Here is a 17,597-nt window from a genome sequence, read left to right on the forward strand (position 1 = left end):
TTTCTTGCTTATAAAATCCCAGATTAAAACAGAATATAGTTTGTAGATGTATGCTAAATTTGTCTCCCTCCTAAAAATAAAAAAACCAGAAACTTAATTTGGAAAACTAGCTTTTAAAAATACAGTGAAAAAAATTACAAGGAAAAAAAATCTGTGATTTTACAAATGTTATCCCAGAGCATGTTGGGGTGGCACACCAAGGAACGTAAAGCTATCAGCCACTCCTTTCTGCAGGGTAACCTAACTGGTAGACAGGTGCAGACGTTACAAAATCTAACATGGCAATTGACACTAATTGGCATAGTTGTTGGCAGTCGTACTGGGAAGCAAAGGGCTGACTGGTTGAATGGTTTAGCAAACTTGAATGATAATAAGCATTTCTCTATGCGTCTTGAATTACTTTTGTGACCCAGACTAATAGGGACACTTTATTATGACCCCACCCTTCAGTGAATAGAAGTTGGAGAAAGCATTATATGCAGGGTATGCGGGTTAGTGACTGTTTTTCAGGTAACCTTTTCACAGCTGCCTGCTCCACTGCCCACTTGCCCCCTCCCAGCTCCTGGTGTTCAGAGAAGACCATGTGAAATGAGATAAAAACTGGTATCATTGCTGATTATGAGATTAACTTATTTGATTAATCTAATGCCAGAGTTTGATGAATGTCTTAGTGTAGGCTAAACTCAAAGCACTTTGAATTTGTGGGTGGCATAGGTACGTGGCGTACTTAACAGTCTTAGAGCAGGTAGGCGACTCAGTAAAGGTACAGATGCCACAGGATTAGCTGTGAAGGGATTGGTTTTGAACTTGGATGACCGGCCTATTAGCACACCGAAGTGCACTGTTGTGTGTGTGTGCACACCGTTTTCTAGAACACAAGGCTGCTGCTTACTTGATTTTCAGTGACCCTAGCCCCTCCTGCTGGAAGGTGCTTATACTCGCTGCATCTATCCCAAGTCCTGCCCGCTCTGGTTCCTTTATCAGACGCTGCCCATCTCAAAGTGAAAACCGTGTAGCTTACGGACTGTTTGACGTGTTCATGTACAAGTAAGTTAATTTCTTGGCAAATGGGACCTAATAAAGCTCGCTAAATGCTCGGCTTTAATTAAATGGACTGAGTATGAATTGGAAATGTCACCGAGGAGCTCTCTGTGTCTCTCCTGACTGTACATAGGCCACCCTTTACCCTGAGAGGCGTGTCCGCTTATGTAAGTGCCACCTTTTATTCTTCCGGTTAGCACTAGAGTGGTTCCCATGAGTTCAAATGCTTTCCAGAAAACCAGCAGAGCCTTAGGTGAGCTATGAGAGCTTTAGCTTACGCTTGCTCAAGTAGGTACCTCTGCTTCGGGGTTCCCGTAATAACAGGCTCTCTGTGTTAAAACATGATTGATCCTGGTTTCCTTCAGCCAGAGGCTCCTGCTTGCGGAGGCGCCCAGCAGAGAGGCTCCTTGGAGGGCTCGAGCACTCCTTCGTCAGGAAGCGGCTTCAGCAAAACCGCCACAATGTTGCCATCTTTGGTGTTGTGTAGGTGAGCCGCTGCTACTCGCTGCTACTCGCTGTGCGCTGTGCACTCCCGAGATGTGCTGCAACAAAGTAATAGTAAAGTTATGTAGATGTTTTTCCAATACTGATCTTTGGCTAATGAGAGGTGGAAAAAAACATCAAGGCGGTTTTGGGCTGTTTCTTCCTTTTCCATGATTTTTGCTTATAATGAGGAATGACTTGATTTATTCCTTGCTTCAGAGTTGTGCCTTACATATTTTAATTTTTATTTTATAACTTTCTAAGGAAGTACAGGAATGATTTCACCATCCCCTCCGGTTGGATCTGGAGATCTTTAAGGATGCACTTAATTTGCTCATTAGTTCCTTGCGCTATTCCTAATGATTTCCCACTTGTTCCTTTCTGTGCTTTCAGTTTGGCCACAGCCCGTGTATTATTCCTGGTAACTGCTACCAAAACTAATATACATTAGCCACACTCTCTTTCAGGACTCCTGGAAGCGTGCCAGGCCTCTTCCTTTTGGTGTTTGGGAGCACAGTTTAGCACAAAACGGAGCAACTTCGCTCTGCTCATGGTCATCAAGATTAAAGGACCCATCCAGCGACATGAATAGATAATTTTAGTTGTCTGGACATAAAAGTGAAACCCCAGAAATGGGATAGAATTTTAAGTAGCATTTTTAATTTGTTTTAAACTTCTTTCTGATTGCCCGCCTTTCTTTAAATGCTGTGTTAAGTCTGCTGGGCTGTGTACGTAGTGGGTGGGCAATGAGGTATAGACCTCTGTAGATTCTGTGTAGGTTTTAAGTTATGAAAGAACTTAATGGACTCTTTTATGTAGTTGAAATAACTGCTATTGTAAGCATTTATGGATTTTTAAATGGAAGTATTATTCACACCTTGTAGGACATTACAATTATAAATAGTTTTAACTTAGAAGTGTCTTTATTAGTCTCACCAAAGCTGTATGAGGAAACTTTAAAATGGAACCATGTTGTTCGTGGTTAGTAACCCAAAGCCTCAGAAATACACACCGAGGGACGTGAAGGTGAGAGAGTGTACGGTGTCTCTTTGATGCCGTGATATTTTTTGTCTAAGCCGTGGTTTTCACAGCTTTTTAATAGGCCTGTAATCATAGGGATGGAAGTTGTGGTTTTTTGTGCCAGTGAGATGGCCCAGCAGATAGAGGTGCATGCCTCTCAAGCCTAGCTGCCTGAGTTTGGTTCCCAGAACCAAATAAAAGTAGAAAGAGAAAGCAAAGTCTATAAAGCTGCCCTCTGACCCCCACATGTGCTCCGTGACATGCACATGGCTGTATGCACATACCATACACTCAATTTTTAAGTGAGATTTTCTGTCTAATTAGATTGTTCTTACTTTAACTATAATAGATAGTTACTGAAAATCTACCAGGCTTTAGTTTAGAGGCCTTGTGTTAAGCTCTTCATAAGAGACGTGAAAGAGGAAATGGTCTAACCTGCCCCATGAACTTCCAGGGGTTTGAGTTTAATAGGATGAGGACCGTAAGCTGCTATTAGGTACGCATATAGAGATACGACACGCGGTGGAATTTCAGAGCCAGTAAAGAGCTCATTCATGGCGTGCTGTGAGCGTGCTCAGGAGTTACGCAGCACACGCTGAAAAGCCAATACTGAGAACTTTAGCAGGAACACTGTTGACGCTTGTTTTTTTTTTTTTTCCTTTTTTTTTTTATTAATTTATTCTTGTTACATCTCAATGTTTATCCCATCCCTTGTATCCTCCCATTCCTCCCCCCCCCCATTTTCCCATTATTCCCCTCCCCTATGACTGTTCCTGAGGGGGATTACGTCCCCCTGTATATTCTCATAGGGTATCAAGTCTCTTCTTGGCTACTTGCTGTCCTTCCTCTGAGTGCCACCAGGTCTCCCCCTCCAGGGGACATGGTCAAATGTGAGGCACCAGAGTACGTGAGAAAGTCGTATCACACTCTCCACTCAACTGTGGAGAATATTCTGACCATTGGCTAGATCTGGGAAGGGGTTTAAAGTTTACCTCCTGTATTGTCCTTGGCTGGTGCCTTAGTTTGAGCGGGACCCCTGGGCCCAAATCTGCTTATCATATTGTTCTACTTGTAGATTTCTAGGACCATCTGTATCCTTTTATTTTGCTATTCTCCCATGCGTCTCTCACTTAGAGTCCCAATAGGATGCCTTCCCCTCTGTCCCAGTTTCCTGGTAAGTGAAGGCTTTCGTGGGACATGCCCCTTGGGCTAGTATGCAGATATAAGTGAGTATATACCATTTGATTCTTTCTGCTTCTGGGTTAACTCACTCATTATGATCATTTCTAGCTCAATCCATTTATCCACAAATTTCGGGAATTCCTTGTTTTTAATAGCTGAGTAGTATTCCATAGTGTATATGTACCACAGTTTATTTATCCACTCTTCTACTGAGGGACACTTAGGCTGTTTCCATGTTCTGGCTATTATGAATAAGGCTGCTATGAACATGGTTGAGCAAATTTTCTTGTTGTGTGCTGGAGCATCTTCTGGGTATATTCCAAGGAGTGGAATAGCTGGGTCTTGAGGAAGCCCTATTCCCATTTTTCTGAGATAGCACCAGATAGATTTCCAAAGTGGCTGTACTAGTTTGCATTCCCACCAGCAATGAAGGAGTGTTCCTCTCTCCCCACATCCTCGCCAGCATGTGGTGTCACTTGAGTTTTTGATCTTAGCCATTCTGATGGGTGTAAGATGGAATCTCAGAGTTGTTTTGATTTGCATTTCCCTGATGAGTTGTTTTGATTTGCATTTCCCTGATGACGCTTGTTTTTTAAACTCTGTTTTTTTTTTGGGGGGGGGGCGTATTAAAGGCTCTACCTCCCTTCCACCAACCCTTTAACCCTGGGCATGAGAGAGCATGTTAGTGGGGAGAGGGGGCGCAGACCTTTTTACTTTTCCTAGTTGTTTTGGGTCAACAGGTTCTTTAGGGACAACACCGATCTCCATCAACAGCAGATGCAGCAAGCAGTCTCCTCCGAGCCAGTGTATTGAAACGTTTCTCTCAGTCGGCCACACTGGTCTCTGGTCTCTCCAAAATGCTACCACTGTATGCCACACCTTCTTGCTCCAAGCTCTCCTATTTATCTTCCTCAGAGTCCTAGGCCACGCCCTTCTCCGTGCTGAATGAGGCAGGTGGTTACCAGCTGGCAAAGGCCACATTCCAGACGAGACAGTTAGCAGCTCCACACAAACTAAAGCCCAAACTAAAACCCCACACTTGGGATTAAAGCAAAACCACATTTACATAACTTACACGAGTTTACGAAGAACCAAAACATCCACTATGGGATGCAGTTGGGAACAGGCGTCTGTGGGCATTCCCTTGAAGGTAACAAACAGCGAGAGCGGAAACAAAGCGCTGAGTGGTGAGTTAAAGGCCTCAAGGGCTAGGTGAAGGGTTAGGGTTCTGTTCACACAATGATTAGACACCAAGAAGTATATTGAACTAGGAAAACTGATAAAACACCAGGAAGCCACAGTTTCAGTTGGTCAGTAGGGTTGTATAGAGCTATACTGATTGGCAACAGCGCTTTGGGAAGATTTTCAAGTTGTTGTGAGAAGGGTTCCTTTGTGGCTGATGCAAGTGTTTCGTGTGTGGAAGTAGGCAGGAAAGAACCAGGGCTAGAACAAGTGGAGGTGGGCATGGGCTGCCTTATTCCCACATGCTGCCTGGCTCAGGAAACCATTTTCCCCCTTTGGCCAAATTGTCTTGATAGCTTATTTACAATTTGGGCTGGAAATCTTTGGAACTTGTTGCAACCGTCCAAAAGCTAGCCTGACCTAATGGCCTATTTTCTTTTACTTTGTACTGCGGAAATTTAAAGCATTCACAAAATCCAGACAACAGAATGCTTTCCTGCTGGTCTGCCGTTGCTGGCTGATTTTTCTTTTTTCCTGACACTTACAGCAGGGTGCAGCCCTAGAAATTGCTTCATTTTAATGTTTATCAAGTTGCAGGGTTTACTAGGGTCTCCCTAATCTGACCCCTTCCCCCTCAGGTGAGCCTCTTTCTTTTTAAGTTGCTGGACTTTGTTTTGTTAGTGCATGGCTTCCCCCTCCCCCACCCCTGGCCCTGTAATACAATGTTCTTTCGAGTGCTGTGACATATATGCGAGGCAGAGGGGATCTTGGGTACACTGGACAAATTCGAAGCAGGGAAGGAAGTAGTGACTATCGGAAGCCTTTGAAGGGATCGATCGACAAACCTCGTGGTGTGATAGGTAGGGATGGAAACAGGTTTGTACGTTCTGAGTTGAGCTTAGCTTGGCAGGAAGCGTTCAGTCAGAGATAAGGCAAGCGGCATCACTGTGAGTGGGGCGGATTGACATTTGTGTGGCTCCTGGATGGTGTGGTCACCTTGCCAACATGAGCAGTTGTGAGGACACTCTAGGAGATGCTTTCAGTGTAATTGTTTTGTGCTCTGAGAGCTGCTCAGGCAGCTGAGGCCGGCCTGCTGTGCCTTGTGTTCTGTGGAGCACCCCATAACGCGTGCTTACTTTCCAGGTCTGTAAGCTGGAAGTTCAGGATGAGGGCTCTGGCAGACCCAGTACTAGGCAAGGGCCCCTGCTTGCTCTGTCTCACCATGGCTAGTGCCAAGAAGCAAGGGCACAAGCACAGAGAACAGGGAGTGTGGTCTTGGGTCCCTGCAAGGAGGGATAATCCTTGTGACCTGATGGTGCCATCTTTAAGTCCACCGTGAAGAGGCATTAAGCCTTTAGCGCTTGAGGTGATGAAGTGTATATTCCATAGCACAACGTCGGAAACCAAGGAGCTGGTCCAGACAGAGAACAGAGACCCCAGCTCTAACCTGAGGGCCATCACTGGGGTAGCTGGACAAATCTAAACAGAGTTAGGTAGTCATCTCTCCTGCCGTAGGAGCATAAGCTGAAACACTAGCAGGTTCATGGGTCATCACGCAAGTCTTTTCTATTGCCAGAAGACGAATAACACTGGCAAATCTGGGTGACACATATAGAACTATGTGTAGTAATGCTAACAACTTTATGTATATGAAGTTATCTTTTAAAAAAGAGCCCAGATAAAAGCTATCGTGAGTATTCATTAGAAGGTTAGCAGTGATCTCACCATTTTTCTGTTTCCTATTTATAAGCATCTAAAACTAAATACTAGCAACTGACTAAGGTAAGGCCAATGGTTCCTAGAGCTGGCTAGGTCCACTTTGCAAATTCATGGTTTCTCATGATTAGCTTGAAGAATAATTAAATTAAAAAAAGAAACATTTCTGAAATGCATTTGACACAAGGCAAATAACTATTGACAAACACACTGTGTGGATACAACGGCCTCTCTGGAGCGTTGGTTTCTGCATTTGTGTATCTGGTAGACATGGAGTCTTCATTGCTTGTGCTTATTAAACATTCTGTTAATAGATGAAAATCTAGGAACATAATGTATATATTAATTTTGAGGGGAAATGTTTGCTCTAATTTTAAGATAAAAGTATTAATGTATATTGTTGGAATTATGCTGCACAAAGGACACCTGTTTGAGCATGCATGTTACGAATTATGTCACTTACTGCCATAGAAGCTCGGGAAATGATTTTGGAAAAATCTTTCCTAGAGAGAAGAGTTTAAAAACACAGTATTAAATGGGCTATTGGAAGAGAACTTTGCGTGTATGTAAAAAGAACTAGAACGCTGAACTGCTGCAAAAAAACAGTCAAAATAGGCACGATTAGTAGGAAACATTGTGTTGTGGTAACAATGAGTGGGGAGCCAGGAAGAGGACAGAGTCATTCTTGTGACCATCCTGTGACAATAGACATGACCCTGGGTGCTGAATTACAGGTCATGTGCTGGGATTGAACCGGGGACATTGGAAATAGTGAAATGCTTATGAAAAGCAGGGAATGCTAAAAGAAATCAGACGAGATTATAGGCCAAATATTGGAAGTGTTGGTGGGAACATAACGGTGAGAAACCAGCCATGGTGGCGCACATCTGACTCCAGCAGTGTGAGGTGGAGTCAGAAGACTCAGAAACCAAGGTTGTCCCTGTTAGCTGCAAAGTGAGTTGACGTCAGCCTGGGGCCACGTGAGACCCTGCTTCAAGTGGAACAGAAGAGAAATGAATGGCCAAGAACACTACTTTGCTGCTGCTGCTGTTGTTGTTTGAGGTACTAGGGGTTGGGCCCAGGCCCCTCAAATATGCTAGGCAAGAGCTATACCACTGACCCCCCCCCAAAGAAAAACGGGTGTTTTTGAGATCAGAGAAGGGAAGGGTGGGTAGAGTTGACAGAAGCGTCACCATCAACTGCTTACTGAGCTTCTGGAGAGAATGTGCTATGCTAGGTGCATGACTGACTGCCCTGTGAGGAAATGGAGCCGGGCATGACTCCTCATGACACCACAGAGAGATGCAGGCTTTCCGCTCGATCCCACGCTTCCACCGCTGCCTTGTGAAAGCATGTCTTCCTGGAGTTTCTCACTGAGCTCACCTCATTTTCAGTGTGATCTTCAGAAGCTGACCTTATCGCACCAATCCTAAAGAAGCTACTAGCATAATTCAGTCATGAGCAAGATAACGTGGAGGGTTTTTTTGAAACCATAAAACTGAAGTTAAAGTTGTTACTGATCAATTAACGAGGCGATAATTAAACAGAAACTAGACAGGAAACTGGTGGTAGCCTAGATCAGTACCTGTTTTGTTTTTGCAGCTCACATAATTTGATATATATATATATTTAATTACATTTATAACAATGCATATTTAATATGACCTATTGTGATAGGTTGATGGAGCTTTACTGTCCTATCTAATTCCTCTTGGTGGTTGGTTTTTTGTTTTGTTTTGTTTTGTTTTTATGTATATTTTGGGAAGAGAAATAAGCTGGTTTGCAAGGCAATAGTGTAAAGAACAAACACCAGAAATGCTTGTCCTTTTTTTCTTAAGCTAGCCATCTCACTCAACTATGGACAGTCACCCAGGGCGTAAGAACATGTCAGAGATCTTAGTAAGTGGAAGAGCATAAGTGAAAACACCTGCTCTGCTCTGGTGAGATGGCCCAGTGTCGGTAAAAGCTCACTGCACGGGCCAGACAACTTGTGTTTGTCCCCAGAACCAGTGTAAAAAGTTGAGTACAGCGGCACACATCTGTGATCCCAGCAGTCCTTGGACAGAGTGATGGACAGAGACAGGGGAGTCACGGGAGCTTCAGATTAGCTGGCCTGGCGTTCTCAGCACAACAGCAGAAATAAAAGAGGCCTGCCTCAGGGACACAGAAGGCCAGAGCTGACTCCCAAACAGTTGTCCTCTGTGTGTACACACACACACACACACACATACTAAATGTGATCAAAGAACTTTAAAAACATGGGGTTTTTTTTTTTTTGTTACATTAAAGACCTAGAATGTGCGATAGTTAATTCTGAAAGGTTAAGAACCATTAATTATAGCACAAAAGGGTCAAACTTTACTTAGATAAATGTCAGAGCAAGCAAACAACAAAACTACTCAGCCTGTTAAATCACCAGGATGCATTTTCTTGACGGAGTCTGAGAGAATCCTTGTGCTTTATGTAATCCCGTAAACCGTAGCAATGCCAGACGGGAGTGACACCCAGCTAACTAATTGCTTGGTGTTCAGATGCCTCTGGAATGAAGATAGGCCAACCCATTGATGTACAACTAAACAACGAAAGTTTTTGTTATCAGTAGTTCAGACATAAAATCAAAACAACTAATAAACACCTATCCATAGAATAATTTTAAAAAGCATGTATAATATAGTAGCCATGTCCTAATCTTTTAAGAGTCAGTTTTACTTTATGTGGATGTATATACATTGTATGTGTGTGTATGTGTGTGTGCCTGCTTTACACACACCTGTGCACACATGAACACATGCACACATGTGATATGGGTGCTCAGAGAAGCCTCAGGAAGGCTTCTGGAGTTACAGGCTCCGCTGAGCCACTCCATGTGGGTGCTAAGAACAGAACTTGGGTCCCTGGAAGAAAGGTAAACATGGAGCCACTGAGCCGCCTCTGTAGCTCTTGTCTCAGTCTTTACTCTCCATTTATTGTTTTTGCTTTTAATATATGTTTATGTGTATACTCTAAGGGGTACCTAGAGGTGGTTGCTTTTGTGAGTTAATTTATATGATTCTTTAATTTCCTTATATGTGAAAAGGCAGAAGATTGAATTGGGTATGTTATTTTGATGGCTTTTTCCAGCCTGAGAGTAAGACCTGAGAACAGCCCCTTCTCTCATCGCTTTCTGTGCAGTGTGAGGAGCTGGAAGGCTCCTGTGACAGGTGTGGCAGTCAAGAAGTTGAGGCAGAAGGGACCAAGACCTCTTGTCCAGCCTGGGCTACGCAGAAAAGCCTTTTTTTGTCCAGCCTGGGCTACGCTACGCAGAAAAGCCTTGTTTTGTCCAGCCTGGGCTACGCAGAAAAGCCTTGTTAAGGAATAAACAACAACAAAAACAGAAACAGAAAAAACAAAGACTTTACCACGTCAGTCTATTAAAGGGCCAAGTACTAGCTGTGCCTTTCTGTAACGTGGTGGAACCAGTCAGCCAGTGTTCTTCCCCTCCATTCCGTTGGTAGAAACAGAAGCCACATCAGCAGTGGATGGAATGCCTGCAGGGTTAGCTCAGAGTTACTTTTGCATAGTATTAATCTCCTTGACGGTGAGTAGCATGAACTTTAGAAAAGTAGGACTTACATGTGACCAACAAAACTACGTTTCTTACTGTCCACGCCTCCCTGGTTTTATTATTTGAATTTTACACTCTTAATGTTGAGTACAGGTTTTTAGTTTTTATTTTTATTTTTCAAAAGATTTATTCATTTATTTACTGTATGTGAGTGCTTTATCTGCAGAAGAGGGCATCAGATCACATCATATTTGGTTTTGAGCCACCATGCAGTTGCTGGGAATTGAACTCAGGACCTCTGGAAGAGCAGGCGGCGCTCTTAACCACTGAGCCATCTCTCCAGCCCTGACTACAGGTTTTTAATGCTTAGCAGGCGCAGCTGCATCAGAAGCAGCAATGTTTTTATGGTGTCAGGTGGTAGCCCCTGAGGAAGCACTTTACACTGTTGCTTTTTAGTGATAATGTGATTAATCTCATCAAATGCCATTTAAATTTAGGGTGTGTATTTTTTTTCCCCTCATGATGACGTGGGTAGGAAAACCGAATGTTCCAAACAGCTCACAGGAAATATTTCCCACCACATTGCCTGTGCCACAGTGCAGCTGGCTGTTTTCCGTGAAATGCAGACTTCTAGGGAGGTCACTAAATGAGAAGCCACCTCCAGGCTCCCCCTGCACACATGCCTTGCTTGCAATAGAAGCCCAGTGGCCAGTGTATGTTCTAGCTCCCTGCCTTGGTGTGACCCCCAGCATTTGTGTCTTCTCACTATGCACAGATAGCCAGCTTAGTTTCCTGGCCTGTGATCTTCAGCACTTGACTACAGATACCTGAGAGGCAGTATTCCATGTTACGGGCAGATTCACTCCTCATCTGTGTCCTTTGTGCAGTTTTGGCTGCTTTTTGACACAGGGTTTTTGTTTTGTTTACCTTTGGAATTAAAAAAATCATATATATATTATATTATATGATGTGTGTATGTATACTTACACTTGTGTGTGTGAGAGAGTATGGGGGTGTGTGTGTGCCATGGTGTGCATGTGGTAATGTTGATTTCATGTTCTACTTTGTTTGAGAAAGTCTCCTGGGTTTTCACTGCTGTGTACAGCACTGTGGCTGGGACAGTCCCCTGGGTTTTCACTGCTGTGTACAGCACTGTGGCTGGGACAGTCTCCTGGGTTTTCACTGCTGTGTACAGCACTGTGGCTGACTTGTGAGCTTCAGGACTCTCTTGTCTCCCATCTCCCGTCCTGTGGTGACAGCACTGGATGACACATGACACTGTGTCCAGCTTTACTTGGGATCTGAGGATTTGAACTTGGGTTCTCACATGTGTATAGCAAATGCTTTCCCACTAAGCTATCTTACCGGATTGTTTGTTTGCTTTTTTTTTTTTTTCCTGAAAACAAAACAAATTCTGTGATATTTCTGTGCACGTCCCAAATACTAGCACATTTACCTCATTCATACTCATCTTTCTGATATTATCTTAAAGGCCACTTTCTCAGAGAGATGTACCTTCCTGCTGAGAAATAAAGAATACTTAAATCACTGCATATCATCGGGGTCTGTAGATATATATAGTTCACAGTAAATCTCTTGCCTAGAATACAAGATGCCCCTGGGCTCGATCCCACCACAGCGATCAAACAAGAGAAGAACAAATTATTTCATTTTATAGCTAGCCATTTTAAGGTGGTCCATGGCTGTCTTCCCAGTACCAGGAAGCAGAATCAGGAGAATGTGGTGTTCATGTCAAGCCTGGACTACATTCAAGCTCCTGTCTCCAAAACATACAAAACAGCAACAACAAAAAATGCGTATGGCTTATTTTTTCTTAAGAAGATTTGTATTTCTGTATTTCTTTGAGAGTAGTTTTACTTTAGTGACTACAAAGATATTTTAGAACCTCCACATCCTTAAGTGCAGAGAACAGATTTTTCTCTTATACTATAAGGAAGCCTTGGCTGGGTATAAAATTAGTTATTACCTTGTTTCCTATTTGGAACAAATTATTTCTATTTGGAACAAACTACTCTGTGGTACTCTGTGTTGGTGTTGCTCTTGGCTAATTAGGATGACTTTATTTTTTCCTTCCTGTTATGTAGCTTCTTATTTTTGCCCAAATGGCCAAATATTTCTGTAGTCATAGAATTCTGTTAAGTTGATGAGCCTAGAAATTCAACATTTTATTTATTTTTGAAAAGTTACACCTCTAATCCCAGCTCTTGGAAGCCAGAAGCAGGCAGCTTCTCTCTAAGTCAGGTCTGTATAGTGAACTCTAGGTCAGCCTTAGGTACATAATGAGATCCTGTCTCAAAAAAAGAAACAACAAAAAGGAGAAGTTCCTTTTTTTTTTTTTTTTTTTTTGTATCTTTGGCTTTAATTTTTTCTTTTTGACTTCTAGGCCTTTTTGAAGAAGACAATTATGTATCTTTTGTGTTGCGGTCCTTCTCCATTTCCGTTTTCTTCATTATTGCTTTTGTATCCACGGCTCTATTTTTGTGTGTAGAGTTTCTCTATGTCCTGCTATTTTTTTAGTTACATTCTATTTTTGGTTGCTTCTTCTTGTGGCTTTTATCTCTATAGTGTTATTTTTTTTCTTCGTTTTTCCCCCTGAGTTCTACCAGCTTGCTTTTCACTTCCTTCTATTATTGTATAATCTCTCCTTTGAACCTTTGTTTTTCTTCTTTGAGCTGTTTTTTTGTTTTGTTTTGTTTTTTAAGAGGGTCACATTTCCTATGGTTGCTTTGAGTCTTTGGAGAACTGTTTATCTGAAGCCTTCCTGTGTTTGAGTAGTGGTTCTTGTGTTAAATGCTCCTAATTTATTTACCATTTTCTTTTACAAAATTCTCCTTAGTTGTATCCCAAGGTGCAGTGTTGGCTGTTCTCTGATTCCTGTCTGCGTTATAATAGGGAAGGCTGGCTAGAAACAAAGGCACACTTTCCACAAGCAAGTTTTACCTGTGCTCTCTCTGACAACATCTGACCTTGGTTTCCTTTGTGGTAGGGCTCTTTCCAAATTAGTTGTTGTCACTGAAGAGGTGGAGTCGTGACAGGTTCAGTAAGGGGGTGAGGAAATTGCCTCCCCTTTTTCATCCGCTTCTTTAGTGATCCTGGGGGACTGGTGCGAATACCTGGAGTTGCCCTGCTTGCTCTGCCCCTGACTTCCCATGGAAGCTAACTGTGGTACCTCTGCTCCCTGCTGGCCTGTCCCCACAACTGGCTTTCACTCATCTGATAACAGTATCAATAAAGTCATTGCATCTATTATTGTTCAGTATATGTGTCTTGGAGAAATTTGATTACTGATAGGTACCTAGAAAGGCATGTGGTGGTTTCTGGTTTATCCCATCATTTCATATTTGCAAATGCACTTCATGTTTATGACTGAAGTTGTGACAGCTTCCTTGCGTCAAAGGTAGTTAAGTCACAAAGTTGTGTTGATTTCTTACCTAGTATGTAAGATTAGTACCTCTGTATCTCAGCCATGTAGAGTCTTTCTCTGAGACCTCTCTCTCATTAGTAGAGAGGAGAGAAGGCGAGCATCGTGTAAACTGGAAGATGACTTCCTTCTGCACAAAGTAGAGCCTAGATGCATGTGCCGGGGGCATTGGAATAGTGGCCAGAGCCATTCAAGGTAGTGATGGTGGTGTAGAGAACCTTCCAGATCTGTGCTGCTGCCATTTGGACTTGGCTTTTCTGGTGCTATGACTACATTGAAAAAAATTTCTACTGCCCACAGTCCCTGATGTGTACCTACAGCCATGGAGTCTCCTGTGCCGTGTGGGCCTCATCCTGACTTAGACTTGACTTGTCAACCTCTGGATTCCTGTCATGATTCACTGGCGTCACATTTTTAGTCAGCAGTGTCATGAAGACTTCAACATGCTTTGACTGTGTCTTCTTCAAGCTTGGATTCTCTTAGGGTAGCCAGTACTTGACAAAAATGTTCACTGTCATCTTCCTATCTGTCCCTGGGGGTCCAACAGAAAGACAATAGGACTCTGACGTCTAATTTTACAGAGTGGGTGTGCAGTTCGGAGAGGGCTGGCAGTGGGGATTGTTAGCAGTCACGATGGCTGGTTCTGCTTTAGGCTTACTTCGCAACTTGTACAAGTATGTATGGACCTAAAATAATAATGCTATTTGCAGCCTGTCTCTTGTACCAAAGAGTTAGGAAACAACCTTTGGTGAGTGTTCTTAATTAACCTTGATTTCTTTTTCTTTCTTTCTTTCTTTCTTTCTTTTTTTCTTTTTTTGAGATAGGGTCTCTCAGTGTTAGCCTTGGCTGTCCTGGACTCACTCTGTAGACCAGATTGACCTCGAACTCACAGTGATCTGCCTGCTTCTGCCTCCTGAGTGCTGGACTAAAGGTGTGCGCCACCACACCTGGCTGATTTCTTTTCTTTTCAACTGCTTTTATGTTACTTTACTTCGAAATTAAAAATTTCCCTCTAATTGTATCTCTGATTTGAAAAAAATTATGGCTTTTTTAGATGATGGTTTGGTTTTAAAAACATATATATATGATTGGCAACTGTATGGTAGAACTTTTCAAAGTTTGAATAGACTGGCTGTTTAGTACCAGAGAGTCTTGCCTAATTAAAGTGTGTGTTTAATTAAGACACCATCATTAAAATTAGCACCGAGAAAGTTTTTCCTTGGTCCTTGGAGAGGACATTGTATGCAAGCCCTGTTGTGTGGGTTGCAAAGTGTCACTGGAATTTATATGCATCGCTTGTCTAATTGCAGTAAATGTAGCATGTCCAGCTCCATTTCGAGCTAGAAGGCTGTTTGTTACTTTCTGGAAATCACTTGAAGTCTCTGTACCCAGAGGCAGCTGTTCACAGGTCCCTCACCTCTCCCCAGAGATGGCTGAGGAGACTCTGTTGTTGGACCCTGTCTTTCATGGCTGCAGCGGTAAACATGACAGGTTGTTTGGAAGCCATCTGTTAAAATGGCTGCTGCTCGCACGCAGCAGTGAACCTGAGATCAGCTTCCTGTCTTTCTTCATGGTAACAGTCTTACGTTGTGTCACAACAGGTGGAAGTTGATGGGTCGACACTGAATGTGACCAGTACGTGGAACCTGGCATCGCCTTTACTGTCTGTCAACGTTGACGGCATACAGAGGACTGTGCAGGTAAATGTTCACACGACTTACTTAGAAGGCTTCAAGATCAAAATCTTCATCAATCTCTGTGTGACTGACACTGGCATAATAAGGAAAAGCTGTATTTTATTGTCCATTGTGCCCTTTTTATGGTTGTAATTTTTTTTCTTATACTAGAGGGTTTTGAGCTGTGTCTTAATTTCACAAAGCTGTTGTATTATATTTTTCTGGAAATAAATAATCCCACAGGCTCTTAAAAATTACTAGGTAGAAAGTCATCTTTCTCATTGCAGGCTTTTAATTATAACACATGGCTTGCACGGCTTGTTATCTTCTGTGCAGTTGAAATTATGCAGTCTTAGATCAACAAAAGCACGGCCGAGCAGGTTGGCTCTCTGTGGCATATGCTTTAGAAAGTTAGTCTTGACATTTAAGAAGTGCGTCCCATCCCCCACCCCAGTGTCATCCTTATAAGCAGCTGCCTTGAGGCCGAGAGCCAAAAGCATGTTCTTTGTAACCACTGACTTCCATTTAACGTAGACAACCATGTAAGGGGCTAAGCCTCATGGACACTTACACAGAAAACCAAAGAATCACGTTTGTTGTCTCATCCATACCTGTCTCTCTTAGTAGAGACTGTGGGTCAGAGGACTCAACTCCAGTACGTATGGTGGCGACTGAGTAGTTTCCAAGCTGGCCTCAATTGATGTGCTCTCTCTGTAGGTCTAGGAGGATTTAAGCTCTCAGTACGGAACCTATGTTTTGACTTCTCTTTGTATACTTTCTACCCTTATAAATAAATTATAAGATGAAACTGTTTTAGACCGTTGAGAGACGTCTCTGCACGTTTTTATACCACTTAAAAACTATTTGCTGGGCTTAGGGATGTGGTTCAGTGGCAGGATGCCTCTCTAGCGTGGATGGCACCTCGAGTTTGATCCTTAGCATTGCACAAAACCATGTGTTGTGGCGTACTCCTGTAACCTGGCACTCAGGAAATGTAAAAGGGCAGATCAGAAACTCAGGGTCCTCTTCAGCTGTGAAGAATTGGAGACCAGCCCGAGATTCATGTGACGCTGTCTGAACGAGCACGCCAACACCCCCCCACACACACAACTGAAGGGATGAGTAACGAGTGAATTTGCTACTATGTCTTCACAAAGCATGGTCAGTAACGTGTTCTCTGTCGGGTCACTCGGCTTGGGTCATCGTGGGGTTTGGTTGGCTGTACTTAGCGTGATCTCCAAGTGCTGAGAAGACAACCTTGTACTCAGGTTTTCCCCTCATGGTCCTCTTCAGCACTCTCCCTAGAACCTCTGCTTGTAGCTGTCTTGTTGGCTATCTGACTGTAGAATGTCTAGCTAGGCTTCTATTTAGAATAATTACCAGCACCATTTTCCCTGCATGATGTTCAATACAAAATTTTTTAAAAGTTTATAAGTCCTTTGCTGCAAGAGTATCCACATACCTGAAATATATGAACCCTTTGGACTTGTTGAAAGGAATTGTGGGACCAAGCTAGTATTTTCTAACTGGATATGAACTCTCTTGGAAAGATAAATGCTGTATTGGCAAAAATATCAGTTGCTTAAAATCAAGATAAGACATTTCCCCCCTTACAAACAGGGATGTTTTTTATGTACTTTCTGTGGACGTCACCTTCAGAGCTGACATGACAAACTCCCACATGGTCCCACAAGGTGGAATGCGTGTGCATGTTAAGAAGTGACTGTTGTCATGGGTCATGCAGTGTCCATGCTGCAGAGATCGCATTTGAAGGTTGCTGGGCATAGTAAATGTTTTAGTCTTCACAGTGTTTAACTCTACACAATAGATGGTCTCTTCGTTTCTTTATCAGTGAGACCCTGAGAGTCAGAGAAACTCTGTGACTTGCTTAAGATCATCCTGCAAGTGAGATGTAAGCAGGGATTTAAACCACACAGTCTTTTTCTGTGTGGCGTCTCCATGCAGGATCTTGAACCAACCATGCTCTGCTTCTTGCTGTGTTCCTTGCCAGAGTTGCTCAAGTCACCTTTTCCTGTCATCCATGATTTAAACTAGTGCTGCTTTCAAACGACAGTGTGGGGAGGAATCCTCTGGAGGACTTGCTAAAGCCAGGCTGTGGCTGCATCCTGCAGACATGGCTGATCATGGCCCTAGGCTTCGGCTGTATTGCCAGTGGGTTCCAAAGTGATGCCCAGGGTGCGGCCTGGGAACCACAGCTGATGAGCTGCTTCACATGCACACCATCACTAGTAAGCTGAGAGGGGAGAGTGGTGAGGGAGGAGCCAAACCCTACACAGCCTTCTTACTTTGT

General features: G+C 43.1%; 1 protein-coding gene across 3 annotated transcripts in view; it reads left to right on the plus strand.

The window, feature by feature from the left end:
• The window catches only part of Pcca (propionyl-CoA carboxylase subunit alpha), an 842,751-nt gene that overhangs the window by 744,697 nt on the left and 80,457 nt on the right, over nt 1–17,597 (plus strand). For all 3 annotated transcript variants that reach the window (XM_051160992.1, XM_051160990.1, XM_051160991.1), the window contains one exon: nt 15,212–15,310. In XM_051160992.1, the coding sequence (XP_051016949.1) occupies nt 15,212–15,310 (99 nt within the window). The remainder of the gene's footprint in view (nt 1–15,211; nt 15,311–17,597) is intronic.

The sequence above is a fragment of the Acomys russatus genome, chromosome 18 (assembly GCF_903995435.1).
Source record: "Acomys russatus chromosome 18, mAcoRus1.1, whole genome shotgun sequence".
Lineage (NCBI taxonomy): Eukaryota > Metazoa > Chordata > Mammalia > Rodentia > Muridae > Acomys > Acomys russatus.